Source organism: Neofelis nebulosa, chromosome 6 (genome assembly GCF_028018385.1).
Source record: "Neofelis nebulosa isolate mNeoNeb1 chromosome 6, mNeoNeb1.pri, whole genome shotgun sequence".
In the NCBI taxonomy this organism is placed as follows: Eukaryota; Metazoa; Chordata; class Mammalia; order Carnivora; family Felidae; genus Neofelis; species Neofelis nebulosa.
This window is the reverse complement of record NC_080787.1, coordinates 100705392-100728577: the sequence shown is the minus strand read 5'-3', so window position 1 is coordinate 100728577 and position 23186 is coordinate 100705392. Positions and strand designations below refer to the sequence as shown.

At 45.4% G+C, this 23186-nt stretch overlaps 1 protein-coding gene across 9 annotated transcripts in view; it reads left to right on the top strand.

The window, feature by feature from the left end:
* Positions 1-23186, top strand: part of SCML4 (Scm polycomb group protein like 4) — a 124467-nt gene that overhangs the window by 73006 nt on the left and 28275 nt on the right. For 8 of the 9 annotated variants that reach the window (XR_009263187.1, XR_009263188.1, XM_058734870.1 and 5 more), the window contains 3 exons: positions 2014-2143; positions 4312-4512; positions 8686-8880. Coding sequence is in view for 6 of the 9 variants with exons in the window: in XM_058734870.1 (XP_058590853.1) it covers positions 2014-2143; positions 4312-4512; positions 8686-8880 (526 nt within the window). In the remaining 3 variants the exon portion in view is untranslated. Of the gene's footprint in view, positions 1-2013; positions 2144-4311; positions 4513-8685; positions 8881-16967; positions 17773-23186 lie in introns of those variants that run through there. The other variant, XM_058734877.1, reaches the window with a different exon arrangement.

Sequence of the window (23186 nt, the reverse complement as noted above, 5' to 3'; positions counted from 1 at the left end):
GTCTCAAAAAATACAATAAAATACAATAAAATGAAATACAATAAAATACAATAAAGCACAATAATAAAATGAAATAAAATAAAAAAAATAAAATAATAAAATAAAAAGGAGCTCAGAGTAAGTCAAAGAACTTACAGTGTCCTGCAAAGCCCTGTGGTTTCACCTTTCCAGTCTCACTATTGCTTCCCTATGTTGCACAAACCCTCCAGGCATGCTTTTGTTTCGGGACCTTTGCACTTGATATTCTCACTCACTGGAATATTCTTCCCATGGACACTGGTATGACTTGCTCCCTCATCTCCCTGGAATCTTTGGGCAATGTCACCCAAGAAGTGCCTTAACCACCCTATTTTAAAACTTCAGTCTAGGGGTGTCTGATTTCCTCAGTTGGTTGGGCATCCAACTCTCGATTTCAGCCCAGGTCACGATCCCATGGTTGTGGGATAAGATCCCACGCTGTCAGCACAGCACAAAGCCTGCCTGGGATTCTTTCTGTCCCTTTCTCTGCCCCTCCCCTACCTGTGCGTGCTCTCTCTCTCTCAAAAATAAACATTTAAAAAAATAAATAAGATTTTAATCTAAAGTATAACTCAATTACACTCTATTCCCTTTTTCTCTTTATTTTTACCTCCAGCTATTATCACCTTCTAATATACTATATCATGTACTTTATTCCATTTGTTGTCTATTTACCCCCAACAGAATGTCAGTTCCATGAGGGCAAAGATGTTTGTCTGATTTGTTCCCTGTTGTATCCCTAGTAACTAGAAGAGTGTCTGGCTTGCAATAGACACTCAATACATATTTGTTGAGTGAATACATGAATAAATGTAGAATGAGTGCATAATTAGCAGTAGGAATACTGTTTTTTCAAGACTGTCATTATTATTCTATCCTAAAAGTCCAGGAAGCAAGTTAGGATATGGGTGGGGTCGGCATATATATTTACAACAAAATACACACCCTTGCTACTCAAAGTGTGGTCCGCAGACCAGCAGCATCAGAACTGCCTGGGAAATGCAGAACCTTAGGCCCCACCCCAGACTTCCTGAATCAGAATCCATCCACATTTTAATAGGACCCTCCAGGGGACTGAACCTTAAAGTTGAAAGGCAGTGGAGCAGTGGCCCCCAACCTTAACTATGTATTGGAATCATCTGAGTACATGTTACAACTCCTGATGCCTTGGTCTCACCCCAGAGATTGATTTAATTGGTCTGTAGTAGAGAACAGACACAGGTCAGTGGTGAAGAGGTGAAGTGACTGAAATATTCATTATTTTTTTGGTGGAGAGTGAGGATTAGAAGATTTTCTGTCAAATCTTGGTACAGAGAGTGACTTGTTGGCATTGACATAATCAACCAACCAGTCATGTCCATCTTATTTCATAACAGTAAATTTCAATTCCTCATTTGTGATTTCAAATGAGACCTTCAAGGCAGCGGCTTCTCACTACCCGACAATACAGTCATATCCACACTCGGGCCGCCCTTGACAGTCTCCACTGCAGGAAATAAACACTGAGCAGTATGCAAGCCCCTTGGAGGAATGTCTTCTGCTCTCTTTTCCAGCAGGATCCAGTGATCTTTGAGAGCAGAAAGCTTAGCAGAGACTGAGGAGGGATTCAGGGTCAGTCTCGGGGTGGCTGTTGGGAAAGCCCTGACCACAGAATTCTAGGTATTTGCAGGCTGGGAATTCTCTACCCTGCACCCTGCACTCAGAGAGCTTACACGCTTCAACGGTTCCTACCTCTTGTGTTCCCACACTCACTGCCTGACACAATCATTTCCTGGGTGACTCCAGTATAAGGGTGGGGTGCAGAGCTGACCTCTGAGTGTGACCCCAAACATGAATTTTGAACATGAACTTGAATCTGAACTTCCTTAGCTGCACAATAAAAAGGCATGGAAACATGATAGAGTAGCAGTGGTTAATTGACATCCATGAAAAATTTGGGGCAAGTGTAGGGAGCATTTCCAGATTTTCCTTGACTAAGTGGGCTCTGTCTTGCAGCTCAAGTCTCGGGTTCTTATGACTCCTTTAGCCCTCTCGCCTCCACGGAGCACACCGGAGCCCGACCTCAGCTCCATCCCTCAGGATGCAGCCACCATACCCAGCTTGGCCGCCCCACAGGCTCTCACAGGTATGTCAGCCGAATGACCTCTAAGGCTGTGATGGTCAGCCAGCCATCTAGCAGTTACTTTGTGAACTGGAGAGCTGCCACTGGGATAGCTCTGATGAAGGATTTAGTGTGTTAGCTGACAGGCAGGACAACCAGATTTCTCTGAGAATATTAGTTTAAGTGTCTCACAGGTAGGATTACTTGAAACTTGGTTTTCAATGCATCTCAGGTTCAGCTGGTTGCCTTGGGGTGGGACTAGAAAGAGTGGTGTGGTGGCCTGGTGTTTCATTTTCAGAGCCAGGTTTACTTTCCACCGAGAGTGACCCTGCCCATCTTGAAGAGTTTCCATCTCTGTGTTTGTACTTCCAGATCCCCTAAGGACCCTAACCTCTCTTAACCCCACCTGGTGGCTCCAATCCAGTCAGCGTAGAGCTCAGTCCAGTCTTTCTCATGGGGTGTCCATCAACAAAGAGTTCCATCATGAAAGTACCAGCAGCAGGATGGCGTCTCTCTCTCACACACACATAAACTGTCCTCATCACAAGCCATCCCTACTCCTGTCCCACTTAAATCCATTCAATTCCCTCCCATTGCTTTTAGGTAAAAATCAAACTTAATTTGGCTGATGGAACCCTGTGGTTCATTGCTCTCCTTTCAGTCCCTAGAAGTGCTCCCCCCCCCCACCCCTACCCCATAAGATTTCAGCATATTGCCTTCCTTCTATCTGGAATCACCTTCCTGCTGGTCACCCTACTCCTCCCTTGTATCTCAGTTCAGGCATATCTTGCTCCAGAAAACCTTCGCTGACTCCTGCCAGGGTCCCCAGGATGGGCCCTCCTAGCACTTCCCTAGTGTCTCTCTCGAAGCCGTGGTCCCACACGGCTTCCTGTGGAGCTCTGAGTAGCTCTGCCTCCCCAGCTGGGCCCAAAGCTCTGGGAAGCCAGGGACTGTGTGAGTCTAGTTCACCATTTTCTCCACAGGGCCCATCTAGCACAGTGCCTGGCATGAAGTTCCCTTATTGATTAGATATCCTTAATCATCTGGGATGAGTTCAAGGGAAGGCAGCCTGGCGGAGCAGAAAGAGCACAGGCCTTGACATCAGAAAGTCTTGAGTCCCTGTTGTACCACTGATTACACTTTGGACTTTAGAACAGCGATCCAACACTTTAAGCTTTGGTTCCTTCATTAGTAAAGAAGTAATCATACCCCACTCTCAGGCCCATCTTGAGAATCAAACAAGATAAAGTGCCCAAAGTGCCTGGAATAGAGTAGATGCTCAATAAAAACTTTCTTCACCTTTGTTGTTACTGTTTCATCCTTTCCAAATCCTATTGTTGTCCCCTTAATGTCCCTTTTCAACGCTGCTTTGCACTAATAGCCCCCAAAGTAAGTTCCTCATATCCTGGGATGAGGGCGGAGACAGCCAAGGAGTTGTTAACATGGGGAAGAAACTATGACACCTACTATTAATATTTACTTAAAAATTTTCTATTTCTTGGTTATGTTTTAAAATGCATGCAATATATTAAAATAGTCAAGAATGTATATAACCTATAAAAAAACCCACTTTTTGGGGCATGTGCTCCAAATTTGTTTACTGATGGGGTATATTACTTTAAAAGTGTGGGGACCATTGGTTGGGCTTCCCTAAACGGGCAGCTGAGTATTTAAAATCTCTGAGATTATAAATAGCACTCTCTTTAAAACTTCACTGAATATATAGTCTTTGGATAAGCAGCCGTGTCTTAATTTTCTGATTCACTGAAGGTTAACAACAACAACAACAAAATTGGCAAACATTACATGTAAGCTTAACAGCTCCTTTGGAGGAGAAGGGAAGATTTTGGTGTGTGCATTTTCAGTATGGAAACACATTTATACACATGGTCCACATGGGTCTCCATTATTGTCTGCAATTCAGATTCGAGTACATCACAGGGGACCAACCTGTCTATCTGTTCCCAACCAAGAGGTTCTCTTGAGAGCAAGCCTCTGGCAGTTGGGAGTGATTGGCTCTTTTCCCCCTTTTCCTTCTTACATTGGGAAGAATCAGTCCCACTTTTGTTCTTCTCAGCTTTTCCCAAGGTGAGGGCCAAGGTGGCATGGCTGAGGCATCCTCCATGCACACAGGAGCAGCCGCCTGGCCTGATCCCCCTGATGCTGAGGGCTTCATGGCTCTGTTTCCACAGTCTGCCTCTACATCAACAAGCAAGCCAACGCAGGGCCATACCTGGAGAGGAGGAAGGTGCAGCAGCTCCCTGAGCACTTCGGGCCCGAGAGGCCGTCGGCAGTCTTGCAGCAGGCCGTGCAAGCGTGCATTGACTGTGCCCACCAGCAGAAGCTTGTCTTCTCCCTGGTCAAACAAGGCTATGGTGGTGAGATGGTATCAGGTAAGGCCCGGGGGCACGTTGTATGAGAAGGGACGTGGGTGTCTCTCTGAAGATGGAAGAGGTCATATTCAGGCTTGGGGGACAGTGGCTGTGGCCAGGGTCTATCTTCCATCCACTGGGCTCCAGGGGCCTTAGGTTAGCTTGTGTGCTGATGGCCTCTCTCTGGGCTTGAGGAGAAGATGCTTCCAGACTTCAGTAAGAATCCTCACCTTTAACTTTTCTCTCACCCACCCCCCGCTTCCAGCTCATCGGTAAATCCTATTGCTCTAGCTTCAAAATATATCCAGAAGCCAGCCATGGTTCACCACTTACAGCAGCTACTCTTGTTCTTTAAAAATCGAAGCCATAGCGTGCCCCTCCTCTGCTTTGCACCCTCAATGGCTTTCATGTCACTCCAAGAAAAAGCCCATGTCCTTATGACGACCCAGAGGCCCTATGTGACCTGGTCCTGGCTACCTCTTTGATCTCCCGGTCACTTCTCTTGCATCCTCACTCTGCTGCAGCCTTGCTGGCCTCCTTGCTGTTCCCCCTGTTATCCTCCAACCATGCTCCTGCCTCAGGGTCTTTGCACCTGCTGTTCTTTCTGGAATGTTCTTCCCCCAGCTGTCCATGCTTGACTTGCTCCTGGACTTCCTTCAGGGTTCTACTCAAATACTGCCTTATCCAGGAGACCTTTTCTGAACACTTGGTCTAAAATATCAGCCCATGTCACTATCTATTCTTCCTTGCTCTGCCTCATTCCTTCTTCATGGTACATATCACCATGCAGGGCAGTGGGGAAGCTCATGGTCTCAAGCCCCTCTTATGGGGTGAGTTGTTTTTTGTAAAAGCCCTTCAGGGTCAATCCCTTCTCCCATTGTTACCACCATCCTCCAGGTTCATCCCTGCCCCAACAGCTTCCAGAGGGAGTGGCAGTTGTCACCTAAGGTGAGAGGCAGAGTTGGGAGTGCTGCCCTCTTCATATGTTTGGGTGTAGAGGCTCTTTCTGCCTTACCCAAGTCTCTAAACAATCGTTATTACCACCTGCCCTTAAGCCTCAGAGCACCACCCCTTTGCAAATGTCTTGACTCCAAGGGTACAGCATGGTGTCTTCTTTGGCCCAGCATCGAGGCCATGTCCTCTGTATCACCAGGGAATAGGTAAAGACTCTCCAGCAACGGGGTGGTGCAGATGACCCTGCTGGCCAAGAGTAGGTCAGGGGAGAGGGGCATCTAATATCGCTGTGTCAGGAAGAACCCAAGCAGGGACATTTTATTTAACTTGAGATCCCCAGGGCTTGGAGGTGAGGAGGTTGTCTAACCAGTTTCCCCAGCTGTGATTGGTTCTGCCCACCTTCTGGAGCTCCCTCTGGGCAGGAAGGGGGGTCTGACTTGCTGGTAACTGACTAAAATAGAACTTGGCAAAGTCCAGTGCATGTGGCTGACCCAGAGTGACTTTTAAGAAACTTTGGCAGAGGCAAGCAGAGACAAGAGGAAGAAGTACTGCATCAAGAGAGGGTAGGAGGAGAGTCTTATTGTCAGCCTTCTGAGATCCCACTGGCCATTGTGGTATTTTTCTGAGAGCCAGGTTCTCAAACCTGGGCTCCCTCTGAGGTTTAGAGCCTTGTCCTTTTCCTTGCTGAATACCAGGACTCAAGACACAGACACAGTGCTAAGAGAAAATTCTTCCTGTACTGTGTGCCCACCCTCTTCAGCGAATTCCATCCCACTGAGTTTTTCATGGCCCCTCCCCCTAAGCTGGGAGAACTTAGCCCATTTTCCCTGCTCTCCTGCTCAGCCCTTCTGTGGCCTCAGGGGCCTTGGCACTGGGGAGCAGGTTCTGCAGTGCCTGGCACAACACAAGCCCGGGAAGAGCCCTGCCAACTTTCCCTTGGCTGAGGGATTCCCAGGAAGTCCAGAGCTGAGCACTCAGTCTTGGTGTCTTGGAGAATGCAGTAGCACCAGGGACTCTTCATGCTGCCTCCTTGAGGTGCCAGAGCAGCAAGGGGGTCCTTCATGTTACTGAGGGCAAATATGGAAGCTCAGCAAGCTGTGAGAGGGGCCCAAGGATAAATAGACTCTCCCACTTTCCACCTCACCCTTAGGGCACTGCTTTCTAAACATTCCCATGGCACAACACAGAAAATGGTGACATTGATGCTGGCACATTGGGCTGAAGGAACCAGACTGCCATGGGCGGGCCTTGGGCCAGCTCAAGGGCTAAGGGAGCAGTATTGCATGCCCTGCCCGAGCCATGCTATCCCAGAGGGGTAGGCCTCATGGTCTCATAAATGCCATGGCTGCTTCGATGAGGTGGTCCTTCCAGGCACCTCTGGGAATGTATGCACCTTGATTTTTGGATTAGGCCTGATGACTCAGACTCTCCTGCTATGGGTTCAGTTTCCATCACACTTACTCTTCTGAAATATTGGAGGCAAACAGTGACACTCACACTAAGAGAGAATTTCCAGAGTGTCTGAGTTGCCGGGGTGAACCCCTTCGTGGGCCTGTTGGTAGTGCTTTGCCAGCTCTCCCAAGCAGAGTCACTTGGAGTATTAACATGACAGTCAAGGGCCACCTAGAGGCCACATGAGTTGGAAAAACTGCTCTTCACCCTCTTCTCAGTCTCCTTATCTGTAACTTGGGATAATAACCTCTTGTCTACTGTCCTCATAGGATAGAATGATGGATACGAATGTTCTTGTCAAACTATAAAGAGCTTATACACACAAAAAATGGATTCTTTTGGCTTCTAATTAAAATGTTTTGTTTCGTGTTAGTTCTGAAATCAAAACTACCTCTGGTTTTGTCCCTGCCCAGCCCCTGTTATGTGCCAGTCTTTGGGAGATAAAATGTAAAAAACCTCTTGGTGTTAACAATGAATGGCGGAGACATGGGTGGGGGCAGTATGTCCTCCTAGGGTCTCCTTCTGTGTTCCTCACACTGGAGCTGGTATGCAAGCTTCATGGGGCAAGAGAGGGCTGTGAGGACGATTACAGACAGGGGTATGCTGGAAGAAACATGTTTCTTCTAAATTCTGGTAACCCTGTAGAAATTGAATGTGATCTAGAATCATTATAGAGAGATTATTCTTCTTTTTAAAGAGTCCTCCCCGAGAAAGGTAGAAAGAACCCTAAACTCTGTGATGCTGGATTAGAGCTAGAGACCTCAGCATGAACTCAGGTTTATTTGGATCTATCTATCTATCTAGATCTAGACCTATCTATCAATGAGCATATCCAGTGCCCAAATCTTAGTTTCTAAATATCACTCTTCAATAACAAGGAACCAAGGATGTTGGAGAAATGGCTGAAATTAGAGCAGGGGCAGGGAAAATGCAAGATGAAACTGAGGCATATTAAAGTATCAGTAACCAAAGAGTTGCTAAAAAAAAAAAAAAATGAGGGCATGTCATAGGGACACAGGACACTAAAAGTCCCAAAGACAAAATTTAAGCAACAAAATAAATAACATAATATTGGATAACCCACAGTACAAAATAAATATATTAAGTCTATACTGATATTAGTAAATGATTGAGTAAATGAAGGAATGAAGGAATAAATGGAGGACAACGGACAGTTCTTTCTTTCAGAAGAATTCCAAATAATACAGAGACTCTCCCCTCTTTGAGAGGTAGAGCTTAATCCTTCTACCACCCTTGAGTGTGGGCAGGAACTTGTGACTTGTTTCCAAGGAATGGAATATGGAAAATACAGTGGAGAAATGCAGCAAACGCTATCTGGCCAAGTGATAAAGGCTGACATCCCAGTGATGTCGTGGGAACATCATGTACCCTTGATCTGATAACAGGAGAGGGACACTTCACTTCTTCTCCAAAAACCTTAACCCCAGTCACATCATGAAAAAAAAAAAATCAGACAAACCCAAATTGAGGGACATTTTACAAAATATTTGACTGGTACTCTTCAAGACTGTCAAGGTTATGCAAAACAAGGTAAGTCTGAGAACAAGTCGCAAACCAGAGGAGACTAAGGAGACGTGACAACTAAACCCAGCATGGTCTCCTGGATGAGGTCCTGGAACAGACGCAGGACATGAAGTGAAAACGCAGGTGAAATCTGAATAAAGCTTAGTTAAAAACAGAACACAACTGAAAAAACAAAAACCTCCTTCCAGGGACTTGTGGCTTTCTCATGCCCCGCTCTGAGTTGCTGTCTCTGTGGCATTTCAGTGTCGGCATCCTTCGATGGGAAACAGCACCTGCGGAGCCTGCCTGTGGTGAATAGCATCGGGTACGTCCTCCGTTTCCTCGCCAAGCTGTGCCGAAGCCTTCTGTGTGATGACCTCTTCAGCCACCAGCCCTTCCCCAGGGGCTCCAGTGGCTCTGAGGAAACCCAGGAGAAGAAGGAAGGCAGAATGGAGTCAGGTAGGCTTTGTCCTTCTGTGTTTCCTGTGCTTGCAGGTGGTCCCAGGTGACCCTGCCCTCCCACGAGCTCCTGGGAGCTTTCTTGCTGGAGGCCCACAGGCGGCCTCTCTGCCAACCGTCCATCCCAGGGAGCAGTCAGGAATGGCCAAGACGGAAGGTACCTCGACAGTCCTCACCCAGGTTGCAGTGGGAAGAGATCACTCTAGCTACTGAGAGCTGATGCTATAGCGTTTAGGCTTATGTTATTAGAATCTGGATGAGACCACATCACATATAATGAGTGATTTTCTTCACTCTCCTCTAATTAAGACTCTTGGGCACTTATGCATCATTGTTGAGTAGTTGAAAGACTATCACAGTAAGGAACTAATAAATCCTGAAGAAACTAGGGATAAGGAAACAGATTACGTTGGTCTTGCTTGGGGGCCTCAGATACCCACCCATGTCAATAAACAGAGTGTCTATTACTGCAGGGATTTGACCAGGCCATGAATCAAATATGTTTTTCACTAAGAGTCAGAGTCTCTCTCTCATCACAGGATGGAAAGTGAGCCAGGGGCTGAGTGCCTTTTGTTGCAGAGTAGCTCAGCATAGGAAAGCTAGTGGGAAGGTCACCAAGGGCACACAAGGGCCACACTGCCAAAGCTGTCACAACATTGTCTGCTCAAGATACCCATAGAAGGTTTTCCTTCTCTGCTTAGCAGCCCTGAGTTATGGATTTGCAGAAAGTTAAACATGACTCTAGGTTCTGGATTCTAGGTTCCCAAGGATTAGCAGAAATGTTGCCTTTTTTCTTTCTCAGGAAGCGGTATTGTTGATATATAAAGAACACATAGTCAGTGAAACTGGAATCTAGTCATTATGTCATTCTATAAACATTTGCTGAACCTTCTTATGCTCCAACAACCATGGGAGAACTTGTCTTGTGATAAGGCAAATACACAAGGTTCAGGAAGTTTTTGAAGTATTGAGGTATTGAGTGACCAGTATTCGTAATGAAAAGTGAATACATTTGCAGGTATGTGTTCACAGGTAGGCTTAGATGCTTAAAAAAAAAGATGCTTATAATAAGAGTGGCTATATGGTAAGCCTAAGAGGACAGCAGGGAAGGATAAACTTAGATTCTTAGCATATATTTTTTTTCAGATACTGTCAAGAACCTTGTTTACAATTTTACATTAATGTCTCTAAGATCTGGGATCAGTAAGAAATTTGGCCTTTACAAATAAAGGTATCTAATTAAATATAGTCTATGTTAGCAGGTACTATATACACTTGTTGTTTTTTGGTTTTGCTTTGTTTGTTTGTGATGTCTCTATGTGGGCAAGCTTGGGAAAATGTTTTCTTCTTTCTGGGCCTCCATTTCCTAAAGGAAGTATTGCTCGTGTACAATGCTCCTTCTAGTTCTTACAGTGTGAATCTGGCCTCTCCTGTCAGCCTTAGCTGACTCAGGAACATATCCTAAAGCTAATGTATCTTCTAGTGAACCTTGCAAAGAGAATAGCAGAATGGTCTGATTTCACTTTGCAAACCCCTTGAATCACTGTTACATTGAACAATCAATGACCCATAGGATATAATTATAAAGCCACATAATTCGTGTCTCCCATTCTCCTTTAAATGTATCCTGTGGGACCACTTCTTTCCCGTCCATGGATGAAATTTTGGACAAATCTTATGACTTTTCTTGCTCCTTTCAGGTAGCAAAGCATTCTCTAGTCAACAATTAGTATATCTAGGTCAGAGTAAGAACAAAATTTAAATTTCACTCAAAGATATAACTATTTCACATTCCCAGTTCAGATCTGCTTCAGGCCAGTTGGCTTCTCTCCACCTCACACTTAACCTTGTGTTTTTGCCCCCTCCTATATTTAGGTAATAATGATTTTGAATCCTTCATGACCAGAGTAGGGGACAGAAGTGAGGTAAGGGGTAGGAGAGTTTTTACTTGACTAATCCTGTAGTGAGTTGGCATCATACACCCTAATTTGCAGGTGTTTGAAGCTGATTCTTCATCCTGTGGGCTCTTACATGGGCATGTTGGTGATCCTACCATCTCTCACTTGCACTTTCCATGACATGAACAAATAAATACAACTCTTCTCTGGCTGGTCACTTATAATTCCTTCCACACCCCCAAATCTATAGGAAACACATCTCTAGCTTCTTTCTGCAGAGGCCCTGTTGTGCCACCACACAGTCCTGCAGTCCTAAGATGATCTGACTTTAGATCTCTCTTCTGATGGCCCACATATGGTCCTGACAAACACTACACATGATCCTTTCCCCAGACAAACTGGGCAGGCTGAACCCTGCAGACACCTCTGCTTTGTTCTCTGATCAACGTAGCCAGACTTTTGGATTTCCCATGGGAATCAAACAATAATCCATTGTGTCTCTCAACTCCAGGGACAGATATCAAGCTATTCACATGGCCACATTGAAGCCCTTGGGAGCACACTGGACAGTTGTCTCCATAATTCATCTTCTAGTCAACCTGTTTCTCAACCTCTATATTTCTTTTGCAGACGTGATGTAGGTGGTCATCTGTAGGTACAAAGCTGGCTTTCCACCTTTTATTTTTTTTTCAAGATCTGTACACTTCACACTACTTTGGGGTATCTGTTGTCTTACAGCCTCAGCCCAGACTGAAACTAAAATGGTTTCATTTTAACATCCTGTCCGAGGAGCCCCCTTCTAGCCTTCCTTAAGTAATTATTGAGGAAACTCTTGCCTTGGTTTCTACCATATTCTCTCCCCTTCCAAGCTCACCATATTGGAGGACGGTTTAGTCTTTTCCCTGGAGCAGTGTAGCTACAGTTATTTCTCCCTGAAAGCTCCTTTTCTTCCTAGCTGGCCTGGCTTTGGAAGTAATAACTTGAATTGTCTTCATGAGCCTTTCCCTAGAGCATGCTGATTTGAAAAATGAATGGCTCCCAAATCAACCAACCCTGTGGAAGTTGTTTCTCATGCCCTAGGTGTTGCAAAACCAAGTGCAGTGTGCTTCATGTGTCTGGGAGTCTCAAGGAAAGTGGAAGAAGCAGCCACGTCATAGTATACTCTAAGCAGCCCCCTTGCCACATGTCTTTTCCACCAGTCTTCCGTGGAACCTAAAATGACACCATTAGAGAGTTTGCCTTTAGATTAAGACATTGCCTCTTTAGGATTGTCCTTTCAAATTTCCCTAAAAGGGTAACATATCAAGTTATTATTGCTTCAGATGAGGAACTGGCTTATACTCACTTTCCCACTTTTGTGGCAAGAGGGGCCCGTGTGAGAAGGAAAGGACGGAAGTCTTTGTTGATTTTAGGTTCCATATCCATCTGGGGGACCAACATCATTCCAAAACAATATTGCAATCTTGAGCTCATTTGAACCAGGTTGTTCTCCACCCCGATGTTGTTCAATTAAAGCAATGGTCTATCAGGCTTGGTGCCACACACTTGTCCACACTCAGAGCATTTCCAGAAGACACTTGATGAGACAATAAGAAAATGCAAAGCTGTGACACGTAAGAAACTATCAAAGAAACAAAGTTTGTGCCCCCCCCCCCCAAAAAAAAGGATGATTTGGAGGAAGACATGATTTTCTGTTCCAGTATACAGCAGCAGTTCATGTGGGTTTGTTCTCTGTGGTTCTGGTGATAGATTTAATTAAACCTAAGGTCTTGCCTCTCAAACTCTGGTCAGAAGCATCCTCATCACCTGAGAAAGGCAAGAGCTCAGAGGCCCTCCCACACTCTTTAACAACAGATCCCGGGTGGCTTGAAGACACATTAAAGTCTGGGAAGTGTGGATTTAAGGAATACTCTCCCAGGTAGACAACTTGGCAGCTGAAGAGCCAGGTAGAACTCTCACAAGATAGCTCCTTTAGGAGTCAGGTGGGGTTGATATTCGTAGGGAACTTTGAAAAGTCATAGAAGTAGAAGGGACTGCTTGAGCGGTAGTGATCTCCCCGTTATTGGTGACAAGTGCAGATGCCCACTTATTAGGCCATTAGGGGTAACTCTGGCAACCCAGAGAAGTAGGAGCCAAGATGTCACAGCTGGAGGTGGCAGAGGCTAGCTCTGGGCAGCATGAGGTCAAGGTGCCCCAGGAGTCCCAGTGAGGGTCCCCCGCACCCCCGCCGAGGTGGATCCCAAGGCAGAGGGGTTCACGTTAGAACAGAGAGAGGGCATCTTTCAAATCTCTTCCTCAGGCCTTTGGAATATAAACTTTCTTCTGTGATCTTTCTTCTGTGTCTGGGGCAAACCAGACTTCAGACCTCCTCAGCTGCCTGAATCCAGGCCAGAAGGTAGAGTTCTTGGCTGGAAATCAGGAACATCAGTCATTTCCCTTCAATTCTATTAATCGACAGCCAAATGTGGTGTGCATTTTAGGAAGACCAGCTCACTGGTGCTTTGCAAGAATTGAGGCAGAAACATGGATTTGATAACATTAGCGGTTCTGTCAGAAGTCATGTGATGATCACAGGGAAATTTACTGTACCTTCGAATGTTGAAAAGAAAAGGTCTCAATTATAAATAAACTCAAGCCAGTGTTTTCCAAACTTGAATGTGCTCACGAACCACCTGGCATCTTGTTAAAATGCAGATTCTGGCCTCAGCAGGACTGGCGTGGGGCCTGGGAGTCCGCATATCTAACAGGTGCCGGGTATTGGGGCTGCTGCTGGCTGGGGACCACACTCTGAGTGATAAAGTGTGGGCTGGCAGAGTTCTGCTCACCTAGGGAAATTTAGTTCAGGTTTGCAGTAAAATGAGTCTATGTGCGCTAGGACACTATGTAAGTATTGTCACTGAGGATGATCCCATGTCCTGTGGAGGTGTCCATGGGGTGGAGAGGAGATGGGGGGAGGGCAGAGTGGTTAGGTGAGGTGGTAGGTGTGCAGTCTGGGCGAGAAAGAGGAGGTTTGCTGCACTGGTGAGAAGGTTGAAAGAAAGCAAAGAATGACGACAGCAAATTCCTCAGTGTGGCCTGGCCATCTTCTGCAGCAGGGTCCCTGTTGCCCTTTAAGCTTCTCCGAATCCCAGAAGATGTCCGTCTGTTCTCCCCAACTCTTGTTTATACATCCTCAATGACACGTAATGCTGCCCCATACTGCAAGAATCTGGGTCCAGATCTCATCTCCCTGCCGGGTAGCCTTGGGGGCGGGGCCGCGTAGTACCCGGCCGAGCCCGACGTGTAACGTGTCTGCAGCAAATATTTAGTGACTTAAATTCTATGCAACGCAACAGAACAAATTGCTCACCAAGGGTTGGGGAGATCTCTGGAAACCGCAAATGCTATAACTGAACTCTCCTGCAAGATCTAATTTAGTGATTGGTTTCCTGCCTTTTGAAGTTTTAACATGATGGGAACAAACTGTTTACTTTTGGTTGAGTAGCTTTTTTGATACACAGATGGTAGGGGGTAGGAGAGGAGGAAGGACATTTGTTCTCGAAGCGTAATGTTTTCTTCCTTGGCTGGTGGTCTTTGAGCCAGGCACCAGAAAACTACTGGAATGACAGACCTTCACAATGTGCTCCGTTATGGTTGAACCTATGTACCCAGCCTTTAGAAATCAAATCTGCTTCCTTGTTGAAGTACAAATTCATCTAATATGATCTACAGAAAATGAGTATACAGGGAATAACTATCTTTCCAAAAGATTGTTTATTTCTAGAAGGAAATAGAGTTTATCAAGTGGCATGAATTCCATTACATGGAAACATCCATTTAGGCAGTCAGCAAACATTTAGTGAGCTTCCCCAATGGTGATGCACCGAGGCCCACAGAGTCAGGCCAATTGTTCAGAGCCACACAGAAAGGCAGCAGTGGGGAGGGAATGGAGCCCAGGTTTTCTTTTCCCTGTCCCTTTGCTTTTCTCTCAAGCCAGTTGTCAGTAGGGCCCTATTACCCAACACTTGCCGGTAGGGTGTACGTCCTGTTTCTTGACTCAGACGGCTGATGGCACAAAATGGATGTTCACAAGTGGCTTGTGGTACACCTGTGTCATTTTGTCTACCAAAGATATAAAAGAACAAAACAAACCCCAACCCCCATTTAACAAAATCTAGGCAGAAGCTGTACTCCAAGAAGATCAATTCTCTTTTCTCCTTCTGGATTTCCTATCTTGGCCCCAAGGAGTGTTTCACCCTTGTCCTTGTGCTCTGGGTGCACCCTTGCTAGGTGACATCCCCAGGACAGGCAGAGCCCATCATTCCAGACTCTGGGAGAGCTCTTCCATTTCACAAAACCCACACACAGTGGTCTGCTCCACCACACATTTGGCATCGTTTGACCTGGTATTTTAAATAATATGTGGAATGGTGGAGAAAAAAAAAAAAAAAAGAAGGAAGAAGTGTTACTCCAGATCCCCCTGCAGCCGCTTGTCTCCCAGTGTAGGCCAGTGACTGGAATATCTCAGAGCTATGCTCACCCTGCTACAGCCAGGGATCGTGTGAACAAAATGAGCTGTCCTGTTCCCAAGCCAGGTGTTGGAAAGAGGGTCATTTGGGAGGAGAACAAAGGATCAGTATCAAGCTCATGTGTTAAGAATCCTCTGAGAAAGTTTTGATGGAAAGGGTAAAAGAAGAATGTCCCTAAGGTCTATGGCAAATACAAAGGTCTTTCCTGTATTCTCAGATGGACAGGTCTGGGAGAAGCCCAGCCACAGCTCCTACAGCATGAAAGGGGGAGCATTTGCCAGCGTGGGATTCCTAACTTTAGTTCTGCCCCTGGGTATAATATGAGTTCATGTAGGAAAAGTTATTTATTGTGTTTCTAGTTATATCATTCATTAATTTATAATATCTGTACATATTTTAAAGCATTTACTTAGGGGCGCTGGGTTGGCTCAGTTGGTAGAGTGTGTGACTCTTGATCTCAGGGTTGTAAGTTCAAGCCCCATGTTGGGTGTAGAGATTACTTAAAAAAATAAAATCTCAAACACAAACAAACAAGCAGACAACAACAAACATTGAACTAAAAGGGAAAAATACAACCTCTCGAGAAAGGCCTGGGTTTTGTAGAATTTAAAATAGATTTTTTTCAATGTTCAGTGATTTAGTGACTCTCTTTGCATTGCAAGGCTTAGGTTCTCTTCTGAGACCTGTAGATACTGAGGAAGCACAAGATAAGTATTCAGTACTTATTGTTAAATGAATGAGTGTTCCAATTAAGTTGTTATATAAAGGTAAACTTTATGAACTCTCTCCTATTAGTGGGTAGTTTCTGGGTCTCATACACAAGCAATACAAACCCTTTGCTAAAAAAATCCCATAAACTTCCTTGCAGAGAATTGAATAAGTATTCTATAGCAGATACATCCTAGCTGCTACTGAATTAATTATAATTTCCAACCTGGATATGCAGAGTCAAGGGAAATGAAACAAATGGCCTTTTCTCATCTGTATTAGTTATCTATTGCTATGTGACAAATTACCCCCAAAAGTGAGTGGCTTCAAATAACATTTATTATCTCAGTTTCTGTGAGTCAGCAGTTCAGGGGCAGCTTAACTGGGTCCCCTGGCTCTGGGTCTCATACCGGCCTACATCCCGAACTAGGAAAGGATCCACTTCCTAGCTTATTCATGTGGCTGTTGGCAGGATTCAGTTTCCTATGAGTTGTTGGTTTCTTGCCATATAGGCCTCTCCACAGAGCATCTCACAACATGGCAGCTTGCTTTATACCAGCATGAGGAATGCAAAGTATCATGAGCCTTCCTAAAAGTCAGGATATACATTTAGAACCAAAGCTTCGGAGATGTCCTCTATTCTGGTGACTCCAACGTTTTCCTGATTGAGGACCCCTTTTAATTTCCTTGAAGTTCGGGGCGCCTGGGTGGCGCAGTCGGTTAAGCGTCCGACTTCAGCCAGGTCACGATCTCGCGGTCTGTGAGTTCGAGCCCCGCGTCGGGCTCTGGGCTGATGGCTCGGAGCCTGGAGCCTGTTTCCGATTCTGTGTCTCCCTCTCTCTCTGCCCCTCCTCCGTTCATGCTCTGTCTCTCTCTGTCCCAAAAATAAAAAAAAAAAAAAAAACGTTAAAAAAATAATTTCCTTGAAGTTCTAGAAAGACCAGAAAGTGTGTGGCTGTTGAGGAAAAAGAACATGACTGTGGAAGGTGTCCCCCTCTCATCACCCTCCCTCACCTCTTAGGAGTTCCCACAAGAACTTCGGGTAGAGGCAGGGCAAATGTGCAAGACCATATAGAGAGTGATTATAGAACCTGCTTTCCTCTTAAGACTGGAAGAGCATTCATTATCCCAAATGGCTAGCATTGGGCAAAATTGCCTTTGGGCAAAATTTCCACAGGAGGAAATCAACCCAGAGGCTTAGCACAAAGTCTTAGACAAACCAGAAACATTTGAGAGGACTACAGTTCAGGTGTCAGGCATTAAAATTATGGTTGGTTTCTGTGCATCTCATTAGGGGAGAAAAAATATAAATGTGCTTAAATGGACCAGAGGGGAGTCATAAGGTTGATTCTGAGGGCTGAGTGATCTGAACTTAGAGGCAAGCTTAAAGGGAAAAATCTATACTGGCCAGAGACCAAGTTAATGGAAAATTTAATTGAAGCGAATGAAATGCTAAGCCTCGTAGGTGGTGTGGCCTGGTGCCCTTTGAACCGGGAAGGCTGGGACAGGAGGCCACAGAGGGCCCTGAGGGAAAACGTGATGAGCTTATCTGAGCAAGAACAAGGGCGGGACTGAGGCTGAGAAAAGAAAGTCTGCAAACCTCCACTCGAGCCTCAGAGAAAGGCAGCCCGAGGGCAGAGAGGAAATCTGCTGGTTTCTGCCACCACCAAGAAGTCCTTAGAAGTCCTCTCTGCCTCCCGGAGCCGTGCTGGGTGCCCGTGGTGCTGGAGAGGAGTGAGGCTGAGGCTGCCTGGTGGCAGACACCGTCAGCACCTGAGGTAGGAAACAATGGCCCCCTGTTGGCGCTCTCAGCAGGGTGCAGCTCTGCTGGGGACCTGCTACTGTTTCCGGGGGTCTTCTCCCTCTTGCCCCCTTCCTCTTTCGGCTTCTCTCCTTGCATGTCTTTCTCTGCATTCCAGAGCTTACTGGCTGTGCTCTCTAGGTGGTGGCACCTGGTTAAGCGCCGGGTAATAGTGATCCCCCAGCTTTTCCAATGGCAGCATATGGGGGCCACGGTGCAGCTTCCTTTTCTGATCTGGGTTTCAGAGCTGGGATCTGTGGAGCTCCCTTCTCTTCAAGCAGCCGAGCCAAGCTGTTCACACATGGAGCGCTCTGGACACTGACCCAGTGGTTTGACTTTCTTGCCAGCCTGGGCAGGGTTGTGCGGCCTGCTGGACGGGGCAGGCCGGCTGGCAATCGATCCTGGAGAAAGGCGGTGGCTGCCGGTCGGGGCGGGGGAAGGTGGCGGTGATGATTATAGAAAAGGATCACTGTGTGCAGCTGTCCCTTTAACTGGGGAGTTATGCCTGATGTGGGGAAATAGGGTGGGGAGTGGAGGGTGAGTGTGTGGGTGTGTGTGTGTGTGTGTGTGCGCGCGCACACACATGTGAGAGAGCGGGTGGGGACAACTGTTTGTAATGAAAGTGAATAGTTTCTAAGACTCTGGAATTTGGGGGTTATTATGGCATGATTAGGTATTATTTGAGAAATATTCTGCAGATGGTGGTATTGATGCTTTTCAGGGCTTCATTCGGTTGGAAACTCCAAGTAAAGTGCCAGTTTAAGTGTTTTAATAAAATAAACAGTCCAAGTTCACTTAACTGGGAGCAGTTAGGTCTTGTGTCCCAAATGACAAAGGGTCAACACCAGCCTGAACTAAAACTCCATCAGAAGGGTCTGTACTTTTAGACACGTGGGCCCTCTTTTCCTCTCTGTGCAACTCTCACTGCTTTGGGACTTTCTCTTTCTCTCCCTCTCTATCGGCTTTCTTCTTCCTGTCCCTCTGTCTCTTCCTGCTTCTCTTTGGATGTTCTCTACATCCTAGGTGCTCTTGCCTGACCCTCCAGGACTGCAACAGGAGTGGGTTGCACTGGGTGTGCGACCTGGAAGCCTCTGCAGAGGTGAGGGGGGTGGGAGGTGTCCACGCACTCCTGACCCTAAAGTTTGTTTCCCAAAAGGGGAGGTTTAGACACAGCTCAGATTCAGAAGCAAGTGGGTATCCCTGGAGGCTTGAGTGGGTTGGAACTCTTCTAGAGTGTTCTTTGGCCTCCCTGGTGGGCAGGCTGCATGTACAGAGGCTGGGGGAAAACGTAGTTCTCCAACAGTTTGGCAATGGTGAAAAAGGAACACCAGGCTCTCCTGAAAATTCCTAAGACTTTAAACCCTGAAAATGTGGTAGCCTCTTTGTGCCATCGGTGCATTTGCTTTCTATTTAAGCTTGCTCATGTGATAGTACAAGAGCAGATTGTTCCTTTCTCTGGAGGAAAGTTTTAGTGATTTTACAGGCGGCATCCTTTGTCTCCTGGATAGAGGCAGGGAGGTTATAAAGAAAAGTGCAAGAGACGCCTCTCATTTGCCTCACTCTGCTGAGCTCAGATTCTCCACAGAGATTAAATGGCCTTAAACAGAGGCCGGGTTGTATCCTCCTGTTTAATGAGAGGTGCCAGGGTGACAAGCTCATTTCAGATGAGAAGTGATTTTCTAAAAATCAGGGAGAGAAAGACCACGAACGTCTTAACCCCGTCAGCCCTGTGGTTTGCCGCGAGTTCGTGCAGGAGTTGGATCCGCGCAGGGCACTCGTGCCTGACAATCTCAGGACTGCTGGCCCCATCTGGTGTTCACTCACCAGTCAGCCACCAAACCGCTTGAGAAGTGCACTTCTCTCCTCAAGTATGGGTTTGGTCCTTCTTCTTAGGAACTTTAAATAGTGGTTTTAGGTAACAGTCCATGTGTCACACTATGAAATTCTTAAGCTACTAAAAGTTCTGCATACCTATAATTCATCTACCTGTATGTTGATGACTTTGTAGTTTTGAATAGTATAAAGGCTAGTATCTTTTTTTTTTTTTGAATATATGAAATTTATTGTCAAATTGGTTTCCATACAACACCTGGTGCTCATCCCAAAAGGTGCCCTCCTCGATACCCATCACCCACCCTCCCCTCCCTCTCACCCCCCATCAGCCCTCAGTTTGTTCTCATTTTTTAAGAGTCTCTTATGCTTTGGCTCTCTCCCACTCTAACCTCTCTTTTTTTTTTTTTTTTCTTCCCCTCCCCAATGGGTTCCTGTTAAGTTTCTCAGGATCCACATAAGAGCGAAAACATATGGTATCTGTCTTTCTCTGTATGGCTTATTTCACTTAGCATCACACTCTGCAGTTCCATCCACGTTGCCACAAAGGGCCATATTTCATTCTTTCTCATTGCCACGTAGTACTCCATTGTGTATATAAACCACAATTTCTTTATCCATTCATCAGTTGATGGACATTTAGGCTCTTTCCATAATTTGGCTATTGTTGAGAGTTATAAAGGCTGGGATCTGGCAGCCATCTTTTTTCCCCCATTTTTGAAAATTTTATTTAAATCCAAGTTAGTTAATGTATAGTGTAATAATGATTTCAGGAATAGAATTTAGTGATTCATCACTTCCATATAACACCCAGTGCTCATCCCAACGACTGACCTCCTTAATGCCCAACGCCCATTTAGCCCATGCCCCCCACCCAACATGCCTTCAGCAACCCTCATTTGTTCTCTGCATTTAAGAGTCCCTCATGGTTTCCTCCCTTTCTGTTTTTATCTTATTTTTCCTTCCCTTCTTCCATGTTCATCTGTTTTGTTTCTTAAATTCCACATATGAGTGAAATCATGATATTTATCTTTCTCTGACTGACTTATTTTGCTTAGCATAATACATTCTAGTTCCATCCACAGCGTTGCAAACTAAAGCAAGAGAAATTGGGGTTAGATGTAAGGAAGAAATTTTAGCCAATGAGATTTGTCGTACAATGACCTCACTCTGAGGGAGATTGTAAAATCTCTTGCAGGAAGCTTTTAAATAAGAGGCTCATTTATTTTCCTTATTTACCACCCAGCTTGAAAAGAGAGGTTGGACTAACTAACTCAGTGCATTCCAGTGTTAATACACCACCTTCACAATTTTTGTACAACCATATGACAACTGTAGAAGTGTTCACTGAAGAGATTCCTTTAACAGGTTCATTTCTTTTAACTTTAGCTGTTAGTAACCTCAAGCAATGATATTGTGTCAGTGAAATCATAGTTCAATGGGCTAGTTAAATTTTTTTATTGCTGTACACTAAAATACATGACTATAAAAAATAATGTTCATCTGTTGTGTCTTCCAAAAAGATACATGTTCAAGTCCTAACTTCCAGTGCCTGTGAATGGCACTTTCTTTAAAAACATTTTTTTTAATGTTCATTTATTTTTGAGAGAGAGATAGTGCCAGTCAGGGAGGGGCAGAGAGAGAGCGGGGGGGGGGGGGCGGGGCGGGGGGGAGACACAGAATCCGAAACAGTCTCCAGGCTCTGGGCTGTCAGCACAGAGCCCAATGTGGGGCTCAAACTCATGAACCATGAGATCATGACCTGAGCCGAAGTCAGACACCTAACAGACTGAGCCACCCAGGTGCTCTAGGACTTTCTTTAGAAATAAGGTTTTTGCAGATGTAATCCAGACCAGGTCATACTGAATTATGGACCCTAACCCAGTGACTGATGTCTTTCTAAGACATTTGGACGCAGACACAGATGCACAGGGAAGATGCCATGTGACAACGGAGGCGGATTAGAGCCATGTGTCTATCATGAAGGATTGTTGGCTACACAAGCAACGAGGTAGAGGCAAGGAAGGATCCTACCTTTGAGCCTTAAGAAAGAACATGGCTCTGCCGACACTGTGATTTCATGCTTCTAGCATTCAGAACTACAAGAGAATACCTTTCTGCTGTTTTAGGCCACCAAGTTTATGGTAATTTCTGCAGCTTTGGGAAACGAACACACCAAAGTCACACCTGATATCATCCCCTGTCCCACCAGTGAGACACATCTAACACTTGGGGAGATGCCGGGCTGGTTGCTCTCTGCAGGCCCTTTTCAGTCCTGTAGGTAAATAATGACGGCCTTCATTATATCAGTCATCTTTATGCTTTGGCGTGATGTAAGTGTCAGCAGCCCTATTTATAAAGGTGAGGAAAAGGCTGTTTGAACCAGGTGTGAGCAGCTGTGTCTCATCAATTCTGAACGGCACCCCGGTGTGTGCACCTGTACGTGTTGTTCGCTCCCAGGCTTCCTGGGAGCTCCAGGCTATGCAGAGCCCCCATGGGGGGCTTGCGGACCTGTCTCCATGGCTGTTCACCCGCTGCCTCTGGAATCACTGGTGTATCCTTTGCTGGGTAGAAGGCCATGGCTTGATGGTCTCTCAAGTCGGTTTTACTTTTTGATGAATTCATTTGGATCCCAGCCCAGAAACTGACTTTTTATTACCTTTGATCTCACCCATGGTCGTCAGCAGTTTTTAAACCAATAAAGTCCATGTTCCCGTGTTCCCCATTTCTGCACGTTGTCATAGGAGAACAATCTTTCATTTGCATGTCTATCTTCCAGCTATAGTGCAGATTGGAGAATTATCCGCATTCTCTGCCTTACACTGTCAGAACTATGCAGACATATTTAATTTGGATTTAAAATATTTAATAAACAAAATAAACATTTTAGTTACATCTTTTTTTTTATCATGGGTTGTCATTTATTTACATGAATTGTAATGCATGTTCTATGCGACGGCTGCCTCACTGCTAACAGCACCCAAATGTCTACTCAATAAATATTTATGGAGTGCCTTCTGTATGCCAGACACTATGAGTAGCTTCCTCACATATACCAAAGCACCTGCCACTAGGGATCAAAGGATACCAAAAGGATTGGTATCTCAGATACCAAATCAAAGATACCAAAAGGATTGGTATCTCAGATACCAAATCAAAGATACCAAAAGGATTGTTATCTCAGATAATGAGAACATTCCAAAAAGGGGACTATAATGGCAGCCTTACTCCTTACTGGCTTAGAATGGTGCTGGCCCATAGTGGGTGCACAATAAGTGTTAGTTTTCCTCTTCCCACAAACAGTGTATGAGGATTCCAATTTCTCTACAGCATCAACATTTGTCTTTATCTGACTTTTTTATTGTAACCATTCTAGTGAGTGTGAAGTTATAGTTCTTTGTGGGTTTGATTTGCATTTCCCAATGGCTAATGATGGGGAACATGTTTCATGTGTTTATTAGCCATTTGTATATCTTCTTTGGAGAAAAGTCTATTCAAGTCCTTTGCCCACCTTTAAATTAGGCTGTCTTTTTATTATTGAGTTACTCTGGAAACAAGTCC